The sequence below is a fragment of the Oncorhynchus mykiss genome, chromosome 6, assembly GCF_013265735.2.
Source record: "Oncorhynchus mykiss isolate Arlee chromosome 6, USDA_OmykA_1.1, whole genome shotgun sequence".
Lineage (NCBI taxonomy): Eukaryota > Metazoa > Chordata > Actinopteri > Salmoniformes > Salmonidae > Oncorhynchus > Oncorhynchus mykiss.
The window spans coordinates 30,686,944-30,708,943 of record NC_048570.1 but is presented as its reverse complement, the minus strand read 5'-3'; the positions used below and the strand labels follow the sequence as shown (position 1 = coordinate 30,708,943).

Sequence of the window (22,000 nt, the reverse complement as noted above, 5' to 3'; positions counted from 1 at the left end):
ATAAGAGATGTTGCCTTAAACAGGCCTGACAGATCGAGAAAGGGAGGGAGAGAGAGCATCTCCTTGTGTAGTAGTATATGGAGTGCAGCGTATGCTATCGTGTGTGTGTGTTTGTGTGTCATATCCACAGGACAATAACATCTCTTGTTCAATAACCCCACGCATGCCCTGCAGTGTTTATCCTTTCAGACTACTTGAAAACAATGGGTCATTGATTGCCCCTTCATCTCTTACCCTCCCCCCCTCTATGTAATCACTCTAACAGGTGGCTGTGAAGAACAACATTGACGTCTTCTACTTCAGCTGCCAATACCCCATCAGCATGCTGTTTGTGGAAGATGGAAAGATGGGTGAGTGTACCTGAATAGACTACTCAGTGAATCATGGTTTTGCGGTCTCCTTTTCATAGCTTCAAACCAGGCCGACGCCATCCCTGGACAATTACGTCAATCTCAGGAAAGCCTTTTGTGTGTGTGTGTGTGTGTTTTCTGAACATGGAACTATCTAGCCATGCATTTGCTCTCAGATCACACATCTGTGACGTTGGTTCCAATTTCCTCTGTTGTGTTCCTATTCTGGTTGATTCAATCTGGGGGAATGTGGTGGTGTTTGTCCCCCTGTGGAGGCTCCAGATGGGGCAAGCAGTAGGAACGCTGCTGGAGGCTGGGAGCTAATGCGCCGGATCCTAAAAGCACAGCAGGACCGGCGATGTTCAGCACAACAACGAATTGTTTACCGTTCATTTGTTTCTTATTTCTGTTTGTTTTCTCGTCCTGTCTCATTTCTCTCTCTCTCCCTCCTTTCTTTTTTTTCCTCTGTTTCTCATTCCTTCCCACCATCTTAATTCTTCTTTGTATCTCTCCCCAGAGCGACAGGTGTTCCTGGCCACATGGAAAGACATTCCTAACGACAACGAGTCTCAGTTCCAGATCCAAGACTGTCATCTCAACTCAGGTGAGACAGACCGAGACACAGAAGGGATTGGAGGGATAAAAGGAGAGGAGAGAGGAGGAGAATGTGCACCACCTGCTTTATGTGTTGAGACAGCTTGGCATGTAACCTAAAATGTTGCTCTGTGGAAACAGACTGGAGCTCTGACAGTGTGTGTTTCTATCTACAGTGCCTTCAGAAAGTATTCATACCCCTTGACTTATTCCACATTGTGTTATGTTACAGCCTGACTTCAAAATGTTCTCCCCCATCAATTCACAATACCCCATAATGACAAAGTGAAGACATGTTTTAGATATTTTTGCAAATGTATTGAAAATGAGCTACAAAAATATACAATTTACATAAGTATTCACACCCTGAGTCAATACATGTTCGAATCATCTTTGGCAGCGATTACAGCTGTAAGTCTCTAAGAGCTGTGCACACCTGGATAGTACAATATTTGCCCATTTTAAAAATATATATAAAAAAAAAATACATTCAGGAAATGTCATGTTGGTTGCTGATCATTTCTTGACAGCCATTTTCAAGTCTTGCCATAGAATTTCAAGCCAATTTAAGTCCAAACTAACTAGGCCACTCAGGAACATTTAAATGTTGTCTTAATAAGCAACTCCAGTGTATTTGGTTTTGTATTTTAGGTTCTTGTTTTGCTGAAAAGTTGAATTTGTCTCCCAGTGTCTGTTGGAAAGCCAACTGAACCAGGTTTTCCTCTAGGATATTGCCTGTGCTTAGCTCTATTCCATTTTATTTATCCTAAAATAAAAACTCCCCAGTACTTGCTGATGACCAGCATACCCATAACATGATGCGGCCACCTCCATACTTGAAAATATTAAGTGGTACTCTGATGTGATGAGTTGTATTTGCCCCAAATGCTTTGTGTTCAGGACATAAAGTTAATTTCTTTGCCACATTTCTTGCAGTTTTACTTTAGTGCCTTATTGCAAACAGGATGCATGTTTTGGAATCTTTTTTTATTCTATACAGGCTCCCTACTTTAAACTATAGTTCCTCCACAATACTAACCTAAATGACAATGTTGTTCATCTAGCTTCAGTATTCTCATTACACAGCCATTAAACTCCGTAACTGTTTTAAAGTCACCATTGCCTCATGGTGAAATCCCTGAGTGCTTTCCTTCCTCTCCGGCAACTGAGTTGGGAAGGACACCTGTATCTTCGTAGTGACTGGGTGTATTAATTACACTTTGGATGGTGTATCAATAAGTTCACCATGCTCAAAGGGATATTCAATGTATGCATTTTTATTTTTACCCATCTACCAATAGGGGCCCTTCTTTGCGAGACATTGGAAAACCTCCCTGGTCTTTGTGGTTGAATCTGTGTTTGAAATTCACTGCTTGACTGAGGGACCTTACAGATAATTGTATGTGTGGGGTACAGAGATGAGGTAGTCATTCAGAAATATGTTAAACACTTATTGCGTACAGAGTGAGTCCATGCAATTAATTATGTGACTTGTTTAGCATATTTTTACTCCTGAACTTATTTAGGCTTGCCTTCATTTTTAATGAAGTTGTAAGAAGTTCTAAACATAATTCCACTTTGACATCTTGGGGTATTGTGTGTGTTGGCCACTGACACAACATCTCAATTTTGATACATTTTTAATTCTGTCTGTAACCGCAAAATGTGTAAAAGTCGAGGCATGTGAATACTTTCTGACAGCACTGTATTTATGGATATATTTAGTTAATTTATGGCCTGCTGGCCTTATTTACATGTGATAATCTGGTTTTACACGACCATGAAATCCGCCATGTCTGAGCTAAGTGACAAATGACGGCTCATAGTATATTACCCCGAATAGATTGAATTTCCTTTTTAAGGTGAAAATGTATGATTGAGACGTTACCGTAGCGTGACAGTGAGACCGACACGCACCGTGGGCAAGTTAATTAAGGAGTATATCTTTGCCATGCAGGTAGTTTGAAGTAGTCACTATTACTGAAAATGTAGTTACCATTTTGAATGCAAAGGCAAGGGCTTAGACTATGGCAGCGTTTCATCAGTGCTCTCTGCAGATGAGTAAAGTCACAGCCCATGAAAAGAGAATTGTGTTTCAGAAAGAGAGTGTGAATTCTGAGAGAAATAGAGCTAGGACAGTTTGTAGAGTATGAACTGAGAAAGGACCCAGACTTTAGTCTACTACCTGCCTTCCCAGAGCCGATGATTAATGACAGCAGCCTGGTTTTCATTATGGTCCTGATTGCAATGCCGTCCCCAAGCCCCTTCCCATTAAAGCTGAGCAGTAGTATGGCTGAAGGTCCAGGTTCAGCTCTCTACATGGAGCCATCATATTGCACCGGTCTGATCCCCCTCAGGTACAGTTGACTGCTTATAACACAAGCCTACCGAACACTCCGAGGCTAATTATCAACACTTGTAGAACACTGTTTCCACATCATCTGCAGATGGAGATGAACCATGAACCAACCAGCCTGGGAGTTTTAAAATGTTAACGGTGTATTTCAAGTTTGAGAAGAAGTGACCATTGTGATTTAAGGGCTATTCTCTTGTCCCCCTAAACAGAGGCAGCCAGCAACAAGCTGCAGGGCAGTAACATCTTCACCATAGCCAAGCGCACGGTGGAGGGCCAGGATATGCTTTACATGTCCATCAAACTGTCCAATGGCATCTGGGTGCTGGCTGAGCTGAAGGTGCAGGCTGGAAACCCCAACTACACGGTGAGTTCAGGGACAAGGAGGGACAGATAACAACATTACTAATGGAAAGAGAAATCTATGAAAGAGGAGTGGGTAGTGTTGTAGTTTACCAAGCTACTAAAGCTACCCTTAAGAATAGTATAGTTTACTTAACTACTTTTTCAAAGTAACGACACAGCCAGAAGAGGACTGGCCACCCCTCATAGCCTGGTTCCTCTCTAAGTTTCTTCCTAGGTTCTGGTCTTTCTAGGGAGTTTTTCCTAGCCGCCGTGCTTCTACACCTGCATTGCTTGCTGTTTGTGGTTTTAGGCTGGGTTTCTGTACAGCACTTTGAGATATCAGCTGATGTATGAAGGGCTATATAAATACATTTGATTGATAGTTAACTACACCACCATTCAAAAGTTTGGGGTTGCTTAGAAATGTTCTTGTTTTCCATGAAAACATACACTACCGATCAAAGGTTTTAGAGCACCTACTCATTCAATGGTTTTTCTTTATTTTTTACTATTTTCTACATTGTAGAATAATAGTGAAGACATCAAAACTATGAAATAAAACACAAGGAATCATGTAGTAACCAAAAAAAGTGTTAAACAAATCGAAATATATTTCAAGTTTGAGATTCTTCCAATAGCCACCCTTTGCCTTGATGACAGCTTTGCACACTCTTGGCATTCTCTCAACCAGCTTCACGAGGTAGTCACCTGGAATCCATTTCAATTAACAGGTGTGGCTTGTTAAAAGTTAATTTGTGGAATTTCTTTCCTTAATGCGTTTGAGCCAATCAATTATGTTGGGACAAGGTAGGGGTGGTATACAGAAGATAGCCCTATTTGGTAGAAGACCAAGTCCACATTATGGCAAGAACAGCTCAAATAACCAAAGAGAAATGACAGTCCGCTACTTTAAAACATGAAGGTCAGTCAATCTTGAAAACCATCAAGCGCTATGATGAAACTGGCTCTCATGAGGACCGCCACAGGAATGGAAGACCCAATGTTACCTTTGCTGCAGAGGACAAGTTCAGTAGAGTTACCAGCCTCAGAAATTGCAGCCCAAATAAATGCTTCAGAGTTCAAGCAACAGACATATCTCAACATCAACTGTTCAGAGGAGACTGTGTGAATTAGGCCTTCATGGTCGAGTTGCTGCATAGAAACCACTACTAAAGGACACCAATAAGAAGAAGAGACTTGCTTGTGCAAAGAAACACGTGCAATGGACATTAGACCGGTGGAAATTTGTCCTTTGGTCTGGAGTCCAAATTGGAGATTTTTGGTTCCAACCGCCGTGTCTTTGTGAGACGCGGTGTGGGTGAATGGACCAACTCTGCATATGTATTTCCCACCGTGAAGAATGGAGGAGGTATCATGGTGTGGGGGTGCTTTGCTGGTGACACTGTCTGATTTATTTAGAATTTAAGGCACACTTAACCAGAATGGTTGCCACAGCATTCTGCAGCAATACGCCATCCCATCTCTGTGTGCTTTCAGGACCTTTAACAGAATGTGTCTGGCAGAACGGGTGGAGGAGTTATCTGCAGTAGATATCTCAGATAGGGGGCATCACCCAGTGGGTCTTGTGACGGGTTTACAGAGGAGTATAGAGTGCAGTGATGTGTCCTATAAGGAGCATTGGTGGCAAATCTGATGGCTGAATGGTAAAGAACATCTAGCCGCTTGAGAGCACCCTTACCTGCCGATCTATAAATGACGTCTCTGTGATCTAGCATGGGTCATCTGAATCAGGGTTAGTTTGGCAGCTGGTGTGAAAGAGGAGGGATTACGATAGAGGAAACCAAGTCTAGATAACTTTAGCCTGCAGCTTTGATATGTGCTGAGAAAAGGGCTGTGTACTGTCTAGCCATACTCCAAAGTACTTGTATGAGGTGACTATCTCAAGCTCTAAACCCTCAGAGGTAGTAATCACACCTGTGGGGAGAAGGGCCTACTTCTTACCAAACCACATGACCTTTGTTTTGGAGGCGTTCAGAACAAGGTTAAGGGCAGGGAAATCTTGTTGGACATTAAGAAAGCTTTGTTGTAGAGCATTTAACACAACATTTGGGGAGGGGCCAGCTGAGTATAAGACTATCATCTGCATATAAATGGATGAGAGAGCTTCCTACTGCCTGAGCTATGTTGTTGATGTAAATTGAGAAGAGCGTGTGGCCTAGGATTGATCTTTAGGGTACTCCCTTGGTGACAGGCAGTGGCTGAGACAGCAGATTTTCTGACTTTATACACTGTACTCTTTGAGAGAGGTAGTTAGCAAACCAGGCCAAAGACCCCTCGGAGACACCAATACTCCTTAGTCGGCCCACAAGAATGAAATGGTCTACCGTATCGAAAGCTTTGCCTATGTCAATAAAAATAGCAGCACAACATTGCTTAAAATCAAGGGCAATGGTGACATAATTGAGGACCTTTAAGGTTGCAGTGACACATCCATAACCTGAGCGGAAACCAGATTGCCCACCAGAGAGAATACGATAGACATCAAGAAAGCCGATTATTGACAAGTTTTTCCAACACTTTTGCGAAATAGAAATAGGCCTATAACAGTTAGGATCAGCTTAATCTCCCCCTGTAAATAAAGGACGATGCGTGGCTGCCTCCCCAGAAAGGAGAGACACTTTAAAAAGATTGGAGATAGGCTTGGCGATGATAGGGGCAGCAACCTTAAAGAAGAAAGACCCAGATTATTTTTTGGGGGTCAAGTTTTAGGAGCTCCTTTAGCACCTCAGATTTAGTGACTGTCTGCAGGGTGAAGGTTTGTTGCTGTGCTGTGTCATTGTCCTGTTACAGGAGGAAATTGTCTCCAATTAAGCTCTGTCCACAGGGTATGGCATGGCGTTGCAGAATGGAATGATAGCCTTCCTTCTTCAAGATCCCTTTTACCCTGTACAAATCTCCCACTTTACCACCACCAAAGCACCCCCAGACCATCACATTGCCTCCACCATGCTTGACAGATGATTTCAAGCACTCCTCCAGCATCTTCATTTTTTTTCGCGTCTCACGAATGTTCTTTGTGATCCGAACACCTCAAACTTAGGTTTGTCTGTCCATAAAAAAAAATGACGATCTTCCTCTGTGCAGGGTCTGTGTTCTTTAGCCCATCTTAATATTTTATTTTTATTGGCCAGTCTGAGTTATGGCTTTTTCTTTGCAACGCTTCCTAGAAGGCCAGCATCCCGGAGTCGTCTCTAAACTGTTGACGTTGAGACTGGTTTTGCGGGTACTATTTAATGAAGCTGCCAGTTGAGGACTTATGAGGCGTCTGTTTCTCAAACTAGACACGAATGTACTTGTCCTCTTGCTCAGTTGTGCACCGGGGCCTCCCTCTCTTTCTATTCTGGTTAGAGACAGTTTGCGCTGTTCTGTGAATGGAGTAGTTCCCAGCATTGTACGAGATCTTCAGTTTCTTGGCAATTTCTCGCATGGAATAGCCATAGTTTCTCAGAACAAGAATAGACTGAGTTTCAGAAGGAAGGTCTTTGTTTCTGGCCATTTTGAGCCTGTAATCGAACCCACAAATGCTAATGCTCCAGATACTCAACTAGTCTATAGAAGGCCAGTTTTATTGCTTATTTAACTAGGACAACAGTTTTCAGCTGTGCTAACATAATTGATAAAGGGTTTTTCTAATGATCAATTATCCTTTGATAATGATAAACTGGGGCCTCCCGGGTGGCGCAGTGGTTACGGGCGCTGTACTGCAAACCAAGTTTGCCAGGTGCACAGTGTTTCCTCCGACACATTGGTGCGGCTAGCTTCCGGTTTGGATGGGTTGTGTTAAGAAGCAGTGCGGCTTGGTTGGGCTGTGTATCGGAGGACGCATGACTTTCAACCTTCGTCTCTCCCGAGCCCGTATGGGAGTTGTAGCGATGAGACAAGACAATAGCTACTAAAAACAATTGGATACCACGAAAAAGGGGTCAAATTTAAATAAAAAACATCATGATAAACCTGGATTAGCTAACACAACGTGCACTTTGGAACACAGGAGTGATGGTTGCTGATAATGGACCTCTGTACGGCTATGTAGATATTCCATTAAATCATATTTGTAGCCGTTTCCAGCTACAATTGTCATTTACAACATTAACCATTAACCACCAACATTACAAAACATCGCTATTTTGGGCAGTGTTGCCAACTAATTAAGTTGCTAGAGGCAGGTTTATTTGTTGCTAAATGACGTTGTGATGTCATTGCATGATAACATAAAACTGCGTCATTACGTAGAATACACAATAACATTACTCAAATTGACTGGCCAGCTCGGCAAAAAATATGATGCCTGTGAACGAGCTGAGCTCCTGCTGCTCACGTCACTCACAATGCACTTTTGCAGCAGTGTGTGACAGAAAAAAAATATGTTTTTGTGTCATTTAGAGTTTAAATGCTTGCATTTTAGCGTCACTTTTTAAAAGTTGCTAAAAGTTCCAAACACATTTTTAAAAGTAGCTAAATTTGTTGCTAGGTGCTGTTTAGAGAAAAAATAGTTGTCAGGGTAGTCTGAAAAGTTGCTTAATCTAGCAACAAAATTGCTAAATTGCCGTCACTGATTTTGGGTCCATGGCCAGGAAACTCCCCAGACCTTAATCCCATTGAGAGCTTGTTGTCAATCCTCAAGAGGCGGATGGACAAACAAAACCCCACAAACTCCAAGCATTGATTATGCAAGAATGGGCTGCCATCAGTCAGGATGTGGCCCAGAAGTTAATTGACAGCATGCCAGGGCGGATTGCAGAGGTCTTGAAAAAGAAGGGTCAACACTGCAAATATTGACTCTTTGCATCAACTTCATGTAAATTGTCAATCAAAGCCTTTGACACTTATGAAATGCTTGTAATTATACTTCAGTATTCCATAGTAACATCTGACAAAAATATCTAAAGACACTGAAGCAGCAAACTTTGTGGAAATTAATATTTGTGTCATTCTCAAAACTTTTGGCCACGACTGTAGTTACATTTACATTTGAGTAATTTAGCAGTCGCTTCTATCCAGAGCATACATTTTCCTACTTTTCCATACCGGTCTCCCTTGGGCATATATGTAGTTCACTACTCCTGAACACTGGGAGTGAATAAGAATGACTTTAGTGACGGCAGAGAGGGAGGGGAAAGATTGATGAGGATGAGAAAAGGAAACGGATCAATAGGGTGTATTGATAACAATAAATGGGAAAAGGTAGAGTAGAATGAAAGATGTGCGAACATGTGAGTTGAACTTGAGTTAAGGGGGTTAAGACATGAACTCATGAGAAGAAGGGTGAAGTGTGATGAGGAGATAATGATTGATAGCAGAGTGACAGGGTCACGTATGAGTGTTTCTGGTTGGTGATTCATCATCATTACCATCTCTGTTCTTCATTAAGTCTCTATGCTCGGTCTTTCTCCTGAGGAGTCTCTTTGTGTGTGTTTCTGTTGTGATGCATGTGTGTCAGTATACCGTTGTCTGCTCACTTGTTTTAATAGCTGTAGCCCAGATTATTGTGCCTGACTAGTCCATAACAGTGACCTTGATGTGACCCCTCAAGTCTCATGTTTTTATTCATGAGGAGAAAGCATTTACTGTCCTTTTCTTGTTTCCCACAGTCCAGATGACTCCATTTATGTCATTCAATCTGTCTTAGTCTGTTTCAAATGTAGCCTTTTAAATGGAAATCCTCCACCGTTCATTATTGGGGATTCAGTTTGACTTGGCTATTTTGGTATTTTCTTTCATGAGATACAAGGCTTTTCAGTCAGACATGAAATGACTCAAGTGAGGTGTTTGATCAATCCCTGACTGTTTGTTTGTCTGTTATCATTTTTGTTTTGTTTTTTTGTCTCTGGTGATTGGTTTAGTTCAGGCTGAGTGTGACACGAAAGAAACTATCTGGATTCACCCTCTTCCTGTCAGTTGCCTCCTGTCTGTCTGTCTTTCCTCTGGTCTGTCTCGGTCCGCTGGGCTGGGGCCCATTAGACTCTTCCTGTCAGTTGCCTCCTGTCTGTCTGTGTCTTTCCTCTGGTCCGTCTCGGTCCGCTGGGCTGGGGCCCATTAGACTCTCTTCCTCCCTACAGATGGGCACCATCAGAAGCTCTGTATCCAACACTAAAGATGCTACATCTGCCTGTGTGCAGCATGCATGCTCTCTCTCCTCTCTGTGCTGCTGCATGGATTTGATGCACACTCCGTACGACATGTGAATATCAACCTGACGCACCCTTGTGTTGAGCGGCTATTTTTAGCCTGTGAAAAGAACACTTTTTGGATTTTACTCAGCCTGTGGGAAGATTCCACAGATTCCTTTTAGAAAGGCAGTAAAGCTAAGAGCTATGCCAGGGATCATTATGGTGATAATGACCCTAACTCTATACCAACTTGGTCTCCTCTAACCTAATGTTGCTCAGCCCAAGGCTCCTCCAGCACCCTACCTAATTGGTCCCAGTTGTCCCATGATACCCAGTTACTTAGCGCTACCTTTTAAAGTGGAGCGGAAGACCCTCGCCTCCTGTCCCCATGGCAATGGCATGACCAATGGCAGAGTGGCTAATTGCAGTGATGTGGGAGAATGCTGAATGCTGCTCTGGCACAGCCACCATCACGACCGTGCCATCTTTCATCTCTCCTTTCTTCTCTCATGCTTTCTCGCTCTCGCATCCCCTTATATGGTGCAGCAATCTGAGCATCTTTACGTTTTCCTACGTCTCCTGCACACCTCCAACCGTTCCCCATCCACTACCCACCTGTCATGTTTCTACCAATCCCTATTCTCCAACGCTAATTCTCATATTCACTCAGACAGGAAAATTATTCAGCAGCATTTACAAAGCCTTAAGCAAAATGCCCACCATGTAACCTTGCTGATCAGAGCTTTTGAGAGAGATGGAATGTACCAACACAGTGCTGGGGGAACTGCCATTGCCTATGGCGCATCAGTGTGATCTCCTGTCCTATTGGTCAGCGAAGGACCAGGCCCGAGCCCCTGTCTGATGGGACTTCAAATGCCTCTGGCCAGTTTACTGATAACTGTAAATAGAACTGGTAGAATAGAACGAGCCAACCGGAACTCTCTAGATCAACACACAATCCCTGGCACCTCAAACACACAGCTGCAGTAGTACTGCATCAAACACATGACTACAGTACTGCCAGCATGTGCTCCCTTTTAAAACACTGCGCTGGGAATATTAGCTTTCCTGTGTGAGCTCTGATGAAAAGGAAACCGCCTCCCACAGCCGTATTAGATCCTGCAGCAACAGACTCACTAAACATCACAAGCAGAAGGGGTAAGAGAAAAGAGGGGAAGGGGTGGTTGAGAGGGAATGAGGGGAAGGGGGGGTTGAGGGAATGAGGGGAAGGGGGGGTTGAGAGGGAATGAGGGGAATGAGGGGAAGGGGGGGTTGAGAGGGAATGAGGGGAAGGGGGGGTTGAGAGGGAACGAGGGGAAGGGGGGGTTGAGAGGGAATGGGGGTTGAGAGAAAAGAGGGGAAAGGGGGGGTTGAGAGGGAATGGGGGTTGAGAGAAAAGAGGGGAAGGGGGGGTTGAGAGGGAAGGAGGGGAAGGGGGGGTTGAGAGGGAACGAGGGGAAGGGGGGGTTGAGAGGGAATGGGGGTTGAGAGAAAAGAGGGGAAAGGGGGGGTTGAGAGGGAATGGGGGTTGAGAGAAAAGAGGGGAAGGGGGGGTTGAGAGGGAAGGAGGGTTGAGAGGGAAGGGGGGGAATGGGGGGGTTGAGAGGGAATGAGGGGAAGGGGGGGTTGAGAGGGAAGGGGGGGTTGAGAGGGAAGGGGGTGTTGAGAGGCTCCAAGCTGATAAGATAGAATAAAAGGCAGCATTTATAATGCTAATGAATTCTCCCCAGCAAATGAAATGAAATGCCTCTAACTAAAATCGGGGGAGTAAGTTATTCACCCTTTCTTCTTCTCTTCACACATGACTAGGTGAAGCTGCTGAAACAATTACAGTGCTTGTTAAACAGACAGTGCTTAAACTCCAGCCATTACAGTTGCAATGGACTAGCTGACTAGACTAGCATAAGGAGCTTTTCTTGAAGGTATGAAAGAGTGGCCAGGCGCATTAGCCTTCATCCCGTCTATACAGCATTCATCATCCCTGAAACGGCTCTCGCTGTTAAAAGGCTGTTCTGTCGCGTAATGACCAGTAAAAGTGTGATTCTGTTTTATTTCACTCGACTATAGTTTCTCTCAAAGCACTTGACTCCTGCGAAAGACGAGGGCAGCAGTTGCTCCACCAGGATGATGATGATGATGATGATGATTAGCTGTTTTTGTTGGTTTTGTTATTAGATAGAAAATGTATATTGTTGACCGTGCCTAGCTTTTCTGTCTGTCTAAAAGAAAATGAATCGTTTCTACCTGTGTGTTCTCTGGCATGTCAAAGTGTTTTGATTTGGATGAATATCTGAACTAGTCTTATTGACTAGAGGTCCTTTCAACACGTAACACCTGGCTGACAGAAACAGACTAGCATGTCCTTGACCAGCCAGACCATGTGGTAACTGTCTCTTCTCTCCTCAGATCTCTCTGAAGTGCAGAGCCCCAGAGGTGTCCCAGTGTGTGTTCCAGTGCTATGAGGCAGTGCTGAAGAACTGAACCCCTGACAGGGCTGAAGTAGGGGGGAATCCTGAGGCATGGGGACTGGAGGGCGTTCCTGGACCCCCGACCTACAGGCTTCTGAAAGGCCCTTTTCTTTGTAGAATCTCCAACCCTGCTGTCTGTGTGCCCTCCCTGGGGACCCTGGTTTCTGTTTGGTCTGTCTGTCACCCAAGCATTTACCCTCCTCCACTCTACAAATCCTTATCTGATTCAAACTATGTCCATTTTTAAAACTGCTGAGGTCTCTGGCCCACATGATCCCAAAGCTTTTTCTATAGACCCATTTTTTTTCTCACTCACGTCAATAGTTGGGACTGACTTCACCTTCACCTGTGGTTGTATGTGGGTGGGTGTTTCCCATTAACCCACCCAGTCTAGTCTGTTTTCAATGAGACATCACCACCCAGTCAGATCTCCCTTATATGATGGCTTAACCCCAGTTCCACCCCTGCTGCTCTGATCCAGTCCACCCACCTCCCATGAGCCTCTAGTCTGAGGGACACCTGGGCGATGTGTTCAGACCGTGCTGTTAGAGGAGGAGGCTGTGATGCGATTCTTGCTCATTGTGACTGTTTCTCCTTATCTCCCCCCGATGCCTCCTCTTCTCATGATTATCTCACCTCGCATCTCTGCAAATTAGTACCTATATTTAGTGTGTGTGTAATTAGCAGTTCAATCTCCACTGTCAGCATACCTCAGTGCTTCACATTAAAATGTGACAGTACAGACTGTTTTCCACATCTCTGGGCTGTGAAACACCTGCTGTGTTGCTGTTCTGTCACCTCACAACTTCCTCTCAATGTCTCCACACACATGCTCTCTGACACGTTCCTCCTTTTTGTTTTAAAGGGAATTTGATGTCCCAGCTAGTAAAAGACACTAAATGGTTGTTTGTTGTTGGCTCATGTCATTGGTGTGCCCATAGTTTTTTTTTTTTTTTTTTTTTTTTTTTTTTTTTTTTTTTTTTTTACAGAACCTCTGCTGTTTCTTGCCCTCTCACTACCCCCCCCCCCTCCTTATGTGTGTGCATGTATTTGTGTGTTGGGGTGCATGTGTGCTATTTGTTATTTCTGAGGGTTGGAGTAATGTATAATCACCACTACTATATACAATACCTGTCTCTCCCAAATGCCTTGCACCTTTCCTCTCCTCATTCCATTATCTATTCCTGGCTTTGTTTGTAGTGCGATTAGATGTTTAACTCTGGGCAGGCTAGCGAGGGCCACAGAGGTTTGGGGACGTTTCTGCTTTGTGCTCTGTCAATCAGTGTTCCATGGGCTCTGCCACTTTGTTGCCTTCTCCCCTCTTAGCTGGTCAAGTACCTCTGCCACCTGTCATAAAGTGGCTTCAAACCACCTGTATGTTTTGTACTTTACCTGTATAGGAAACTAACTGTATAGGTAGCACACATCATGAAGTCTTTTGTATGAAGAAAGTCAGAACAACTCAACTTCACCATCTTGTTGTTACCTAGTGTCTCTTTGGGGAAATAATTGGATATTTAAACTTTTGAACTCTCTGGACCAGCTCCAAAGAGGGAACTCACTATTTTACTGCATGGAGATTAGTGGATTTACGTCTCTGTGTGTGCGTCTCTGTGTGTGCGTCTCTGTGTGTGCGTCTCTGTGTGTGCGTCTCTGTGTGTGTGCGTCTGTGTGTGTGTGTGTGTGTCTCTGTGTGTGTGTCTCTGTGTGTGTGTGTCTCTGTGTGTGTGTCTCTGTGTGTGTGTGTCTCTGTGTGTGTGTGTCTCTGTGTGTGTGTGTCTCTGTGTGTGTGTGTGTGTGTCTCTCTGTGCGTCTCTGTGTGTGTGATAAGCTGTAAAATAGCTGAAGGCGAAATCAATGTTTCTTTGACTGACTACATCATTTGAAACAACTATTAAAAATCAGATATATTCACAAATGCTTCAATTGCGATCTTTTCTGAATTCACTTGAGTCATCCATCAAGAATGATATACCACATTGTTAAATAACTGTTACGTAGGATGTATTATATTGTAAGAGTGAAGTAATAAAGAGGACTAAGCCGATCACAACAGTGGTTAGTATTGTACTAGTGGAATTTACACTATGATGAGCAACTCTTCCACATTTTGGCACCTATGCAGACAGTGCTTGGACTGGCAGTATAGGACAGATTTAACTCTTAAAGGAGAAGAAAAACAAGTTGTTTTTGAATTGTATGTACATGGGTCCAGCATAATTGGGTTCATGTGCATTATAGCCATTTTACCATGACCTTCGAAAGGTACAGGACTGTCCACACTTGGTTGAGTAAGCACTCTACTTTTACAGCATCGTTGGTCACCCTTCAAAAGAACAGCTTTGCATACTAATCCGATGCTCCCTCTTCTCTCATCTATGAGTCCCGAGTGACGCTTTATCTGGACTTCTGCTTTATTCCTCCCCATGACGGAGCTACAAGATGGTCAGGGTTTGAAGTGAAATGCAACAATTTCAACGATTTTACTGAGTTACAGTTCATATAAGGAAATCAGTCAATTGAAATAAATTAATTAGTCCCTAATCTATGGATTTCACGTCTGGGAATACCGATAGGCATCTGTTGGTCACAGATACCTTTAAGTAGGAGCATGGATCAGAAAACCAGTATCTGGTGTGACCATCATTTGCTTCATGCAGTGTGACATGTCCTTCGCATAGAGTTGATCAGGCTGTTGATTGTGGCCAGTGGAATGTTGTCCCACTCCTCTTCAATGGCTGTGCAAAGTTGCTGGATATTGGGGGGAACTGGAATACACTGTTGTACACGTCGATCCAGAGCATCCCAAACATTGTCAATGGGTGACATGTCTGAGTATGCAGGCCATGGAAGAACTGGGACATTTTCAGCTTCCAGGAATTGTGTACAGATCCTTGCAACGTAGGGCCGTGCATTATCATGCTGAAACATGAGGTGATGGTGGCAGATGAATGGCAAGACAATGGGCCTCAGGATCTCGTCATTGTGTCTCTGTGCATTCAAATTGCCATCGATAAAATTAAATTGTGTTCGTTGTCCATAGCTTATGCCTGCCCATTCCATAACCCCAAAGCCACCAAAGGGCACTCTGTTGACATCAGTAAAGCGCTCGTCCACATGACGCCATTCACGTGGTCTGCGGTTGTGAGGCCAGCTGGACCTACTGCCTATATCTCCAAAATGATGTTGGAAGTGGCTTATGGTAGGGAAATTAACATGTGCTCTGGTGGACATTGCTGCAGTCAACATGCCAATTGCACGCTCCCTCAACTTGAGGTATCTGTGGCATTGTGTTGTGTGACAAAACTGCACATTTTAGTGACCTTTTATTGTCCCCAGCACAAGGTACACCTGTGTAATGATCATGCTGTCATGCTTCTTGATATGCCACACCTGTCAGGTAGATGGATTATATTGGCAGAGTAGAAATGCTCAATAACAAGGATGTAAACAAATTTGTGCACACCATTTGAGAGAAAACAACTTTTGGTGCATATGTAACATTTCTGGTATATTTTATTTCAGCTCATGAAACATGGGACCAACACATTATCTCTGAGCTGTACCCACTAAATCTATAAGCTGCCTAGAGTGACTGGGGAGGGTGGATAAGCTAAACCACTCAATTCTATGGTTGGTTTGTCGACTGGAACCCAAATCTTGTTTGCAGTGCTCAGTCTTACCAGCATTGGGTTGAAAAACTTAGATACATTCATATTCCTCATACCACGCACACAGTATAGGCGACTACATTGAGCGGCCTGTGAAGGATGGCATGATAATGTCTTCTCTGAGAATCTTCAGGATTTGTTATTTGGTATTGAGGTGTAGTTCTTTATCACTCACAGAAACTATCTTCATATTGTTGACACTGAAGTGTTATTACCATAATTATAATTATTGGACCCTTGCAAATTTACTTTGCCACTACCAGTGTGTATGATATTGATCAGGCTGTAATAATGAATGTCTCACACAAGGAGCTGGCCAGCGATGCTGTGTTATCAGAGCAGTGCAGCTGGGCCTGGAGTGATAATTACGAGCGGATCCGGAGTCAGTGCTGATCAGTTTCATTCTTTCTCTCCACACTGCAGCTGGCTGTGGACATTATCACTGATATTGACTGCATCCTCACTGTGGTGTCTCTTACCTGTGTGTGTGTGTGTGTGTGTGTGTGTGTGTGCGTGTGTGTGTGAGAGTGGCAGGGTTGTATGAGGTAAGGTTTATAAAACACATTGTGTTTCTGTTCAGTGCCTGAACTAAGCTACAGGACTGTTTCTCTCGCACAGACTGGAATATGTTCCGGGATTCATCCGTTGTCATTGAGGAGTTTACCACATCAGTCACCGGCTTAATTAATAAGTGCATCGTCCATTTCCACTCAACAGTGACTGTATGTACATACATATCCCAACGAGAAGGCATGGACTACAGGCAACATCCGCACTGAGCTAAAGGCTAGCGCTGCTGCTTTCAAGGAGCGGGACACTAATCCAGACACTTATAAGAAATTCCATCAATACAGGACCAAGATAGAATCCACTACACCAGCTCTGACGCACGTCGGATGTGGCAGGGTTTGCAAACTATTACGGACTACAAAGGGAAACCCAGCCGCGAGCTGTCCAGTGACGCGAGGCTAGCTTTCACTTTGAGGCTAGCAACACTGAAAGATGCATAAGAGCACCAGCTGTTCCAGATGACAGTGTGTTCACGCTCTCCGTAGCCGATGCGGGTAATACCTTTAAACAGGTCAACCTTCACAAGGCCGTAGGGCCAGACAGATTACCAGGATGAGTACTCACGAGCATGCGCTGATCAGCTGGCAAGTATCTTCACTGACATTTTCAACCTCTTCCTGACCCAGTATGTAAGACCTACATGTTTCAAGCAGGCCACCCAGCTAGCAATGAGTAAACGGCCCAGAAGGGCCGGAACTGATTGTGTTTTTTATCACAAACAATGAGAAAATATGGAAAAATAAATAATGAAATGTTAATTATATAAAGCAGCCAGTGTAATCATCTGCCAGAGAGTAGCCCCAATCAGCCCGAGCCCCAAATAATACATTTGGGCCAGATAACTGACACTGGAATTGGCCCGAGCTCAATCCCCACATCCTAGCCATAAGTAATACTGCTGAAAGCGTCCCACACTCGGGCCACATGACGTCGGCCGAGTCTGACTCTCAGCTGAGTGTCCCGACTCTGCCGGAATCCACTGTGCTAGCTGGGCACCATAGTCCCTGTGCCCGAGAATGCCAAGGTAACCTGTCTAAATGACTACCGTCTTGTAGCACTCACATCTGTAGCCATGAAATGCTTTGAAAAGCTGGTCATGGTTCACATCAACTCCATCATCCCAGACCCACTCCAATTCTCATACCGCACCAACACATCCACAGATGACGGAATCTCTATTGCACTCCACACTGCCCTTTCCCACCTGGACAAAAGGAACACCTACAGTATGTGAGAATGCTGTTAATTTACTACAGCTCAGCGTTCAACACCATCGTGCCATCCAAGCTCATCACTAAGGACCCTGGGATTAAGCACATCCCTCTGCATCTGGATCCTGGACTTCCTGTCGGGCCGCCCCCAGGTGATGAGGGTAGGCAACACCACATCTGCCACGTTAACCTTCAACATGGGGTCCCTCAGAGGTGCATGCTTATTCCCCTCTTGTCCTCCCTGTTCATTCAGACTGTGTGGCCACACACAACTCCAACACCGTCATTATGTTTGCAGGGGACATGAAGGTGGTGGGCCTGATCACCAATGACGATGAGACAACCTACTGTACATAGAGGAGGTCAGAGACCTGGCAGTGTGGTGCCAGGACAACAAATTCTCCCTCAACAGCTCTGTGCTGCTCTGCAATGCAAAGAAGTATGAATTGCATATCACCGTAAATGCTGCAAAGCTAATGGAGATGGCAGATTGACCATGCAGCGCCCTTAATTGTCTGGCTGGCACCAAACTCCTTCACTGTGTACCACATGAGTCGCGTCATCCAGGCTAGCTGCATAAAGGCCTGTACCTAGAACACTTTGATGGAAATAAATTAAATTAATACATTACCTTAACTGCCACTATTTTAGGACTTTGGCAAATCAAATTATTTTACAGAAAAATAAAGACATTGATGCCATGAACTTTGAAATTTGTGTTGCATATATTTCAAGTGATTCGCTGATTCTGTTGGACTGATAATTGTGAAGAACTGTTTTGGCATGACCATTTTCTGTGTAGGTTGGTCGATATACTTTTACTGATTTAATTGACTTTGACATCATTGAGCTTTACATTAACCTCACTGAAGCTATATTGTAAATTATAGTCTATTTTTAATCCCCTAAACAGCCCAAAATATGGAATTGTTTCGTTTTTATTAACAATGAGGTGAAAAATTGGTCGATGCAACAAGAACACGCTGTGCTCACCTGGATCAGTTTATTTATCGGCATCCATCACTGAAATGGCAGCAGGTTATTGTCAACCTCAATCGCCACTTGTTTCTGTGAATTCATAAAGACGAATGGTGATGTTTAATTTGAGGCTAAATATTAATGCAAGGGAATCATACATTTTATTACCACTGTTGCTTTAGGAGCAAGTATACGGGATGTGCCTCATATTAATGGTGTAGTATAATAAATCATGTGTGACAGCTTAATTGCCACCCGAGGTATTGCTATTGATAGGTAGCCATGTTTCATCCATCCATCAATCAATTGTGCGTCAGCCTTACTCAATGGAAGTGTAAATGCAACATGCTGCCTCTTCATTGGAACCTCCTTTGAGGAAAAACATTGAAATATAAATTTGGTAGACACGTCACCGTCCATCATTCGTGCTTCAATTAGAAGTACCTGCCCTCTAAATGTTTAGCTCATTACACAAGATCTAAGCACGACTGTCATGGTTATTGGTAACACGAACATAAATACATGTTAAAGGTGACAAAAAGCGTACACATTAAATCACGCACCTACGCACGCACACACATATACACACAAGGCACGCGCACGCCTAGCAGACACACCAGTGCGCAGGGGAGATACATTTATTTCATGCCCTTGCAGCAGTGGGTCGTCTGTCTCTGTTTTTGGATTGTTTTTCCCCTAAATTATTAACTGTGTCTTCTGTCATCTTGAAGAACAGATTATGCTCATTCATTCCAGAGCACGTGGGAATATATCCGTAGCTACGGGGCTAGTGAATTATAGCGTGCCTCTCCAACGAGCTTTGGTGAGCGCATGGATTCAGTTGTATTGGTGCATCTGCTGGAGAAGAGTGAGAGATGCGAAGAGAATACTTGTACAGACTGAAGAACCGCAAGAAAAGCATTAATGGCCTAGTTTATATTGAGACGAGTCATACAGTGAGTGAGATTTTGTACCTGTGGAAATTACGAAGACGGATTTTGCGCCCCCTCGTAGTGTAAGAGGCTGTGGGAGGTTGTTCCCCAAAATTGCGAACATTTTTTCCTCTCCCTATGGAATAAGTAGATGCGTAATATGTCTAATTTCAGGTGACTGTTGTGGTTTTTTTTAAGTACTCTAAATTGGTTTCAACGGGGAAATATTATACACTCACGGCTAAGGGACCGTCTTAAAAGTGCAATCAGCAGAACCTAGTGTTTACAGGAAAACCTCATGTTTGTCTCAAATAAAAATAAAATCCCAAAACAATTACATTTTGAAAAAGTTATAAAGTATGAATAAGCCTATCATCTTCCCCTAGGATTTGTTTTTCTGCAGTGGTGGCAAGGGTATGGGTGGTGGAGTTTGGGTTAGGGTTTAATAGAATGACTATGACAATGTCACTTCTGGTGACTTACAAAAATACATTCTACTTCAATATTCAATTATGTTGACACCATCTGCAATATAACTGATGTGGGCCACTGCACTGTAGGGAGATGAGCAAGCTGTGGCTGTACACTCATGGCTCTCATTCAAACCACTGCTTTCTCTGTTTGTTACAAATATATATGTTGTAACTTGCCATTTTTTTATTAAGTTAAGTCTAATTTTTAATACCTCCCTATCCATATGAGCTACAGACCTACAAACAAGTGTGGTGGTTTTCTATACCTCTCGTATGAAAGGTAGAGCTTGGCTTGTTGCAGATAAAATGCTGTGTGTGATGACAGTGCACATACTAAGAACTTTTGAGGCTACATTCCTGTGTAGCGAATAGAAAAAATGAAAGTTAAATGGGTTTCCATCGCAAAACCATCAACTCTACTGATGGTTTTATTACAAAATGTTGCATTATATAGTGAATGTGTCCACTCTGGCGATTTAGTCAACAGCTCGCAGACACAGTGCGGGTATAGCCTACATGATAAGATTATTATGGGCATAATAGCAGCAATATTTGTATTTGTCAAACGGCAGCCAAGCATCAATCTTCATGTCACCAGAATAAGACCCTTGATAGTTATTGGAAAGGAGCATCAAGCTCATCACCGTGCACTTTCACCACCCTGTGAAATTCACCATAACTTACTGTATTTCATCCGTAGCATAAGAAACGGCATTCTTTCCCAAGTCGTAGTGGGAGGACCACGCAACATATCATCACATGACTCCAAGTTTATTTCGATATGATGGTTGTTATAGAAATATTTGCAAGTAAAAGCATTTCCACTGCCATTTCTCACATAATTAATTTTACAGACACAAAAAGGTCCCACCTTGTCTAGCGTATTTTGTTTTGTCAACATTTGGAAAGTTTACCGAGAAATTACAGTAACTGTTTCCATCGGGCCTATCATGACTTTTATTTATTTGACATGTACTTTGCATAAATACGTTGAATGGAAACCTGGTTAGTGTTGTGATGAAGGCCACTGATGAAGGACATGACGTCAATCATTTATTAGCTGTTCAAATAAAATACAGATTTTTTTTATGGCAATTTTTTGTGGCCAACACATCAGGAAAGTGTTAGTTACATAGGGCGGAGAGTGGATTAATAAGCTATAATTACTGCCAGGAGCCAGGCAGACAGTCTCCATCACCCTGGCCAGGCTCATGTGGCGGGGCAACTGGGTGCACTCTGGAACAGTATGGTAGTATGGTAGTATGGTAGATAGCCCAAATTGGGAATTTAGCCAGGACACCGGGGTAAGAACCTATTCTCTTACGAGAATTAGGCTTACCATGTTAAACTATTCAATATCCAGAGAGTCAAGACACATTTTAATGCCCCTTCCGAAAGATGGCATCCTCCACAGGGCAATGTCGTAGGCACAATACCCAATCAACCCCTAGAACCCATGCCCTATGCACTTGTGGAGATTAAAGCTTGTGAAGATTGGTATACAAAAAAGTGATATGGTATCACAAAAAAAGTGATCAAATTAAGATCTGCATCTGTAAGCAGTATGTTTAAACTTCCACTTAACCTACAAGAGGGCAAGTTGGAACTATTGCCATATTGCTTATACCTGTCAAATCCACTCAGATCTCTACAAGTGCATAGGGTGTATGGGATTTAGGATTGGGCTGTATACCACTTACAGGAACATTTGGTGTGTAATACCACATTTATAACCATATAGGATAGGCGACACAGTTCATTTCATGCAGAGGCAAGCCATCATTTGGGGTGAAGGGATTTAATATTGCAGAGTGGTAATCAAGTTACCTTAAATTTTGAAGTGTTAGTTTTCATATGTGGAAAGAAGTGAAAGGCGCTCAACCAATGTGAGTAAAGATGCATAACAATTATTAGATCAGCATAG

The 22,000-nt window shown here is 43.4% G+C and overlaps 1 protein-coding gene across 4 annotated transcripts in view; it reads left to right on the top strand.

The window, feature by feature from the left end:
* The window catches only part of LOC110525722 (AP-1 complex subunit beta-1), a 53,974-nt gene extending 39,815 nt beyond the window's left edge, over window positions 1-14,159 (top strand). For all 4 annotated transcript variants that reach the window (XM_036979860.1, XM_036979859.1, XM_021606105.2 and 1 more), the window contains 4 exons: window positions 266-350; window positions 868-954; window positions 3,510-3,664; window positions 12,180-14,159. In XM_036979860.1, coding sequence (XP_036835755.1) covers window positions 266-350; window positions 868-954; window positions 3,510-3,664; window positions 12,180-12,254 — 402 coding nt within the window. In that variant the 3' untranslated portion in view covers window positions 12,255-14,159. The remainder of the gene's footprint in view (window positions 1-265; window positions 351-867; window positions 955-3,509; window positions 3,665-12,179) is intronic.
* The last annotated feature ends 7,841 nt before the right edge of the window (window positions 14,160-22,000 follow it).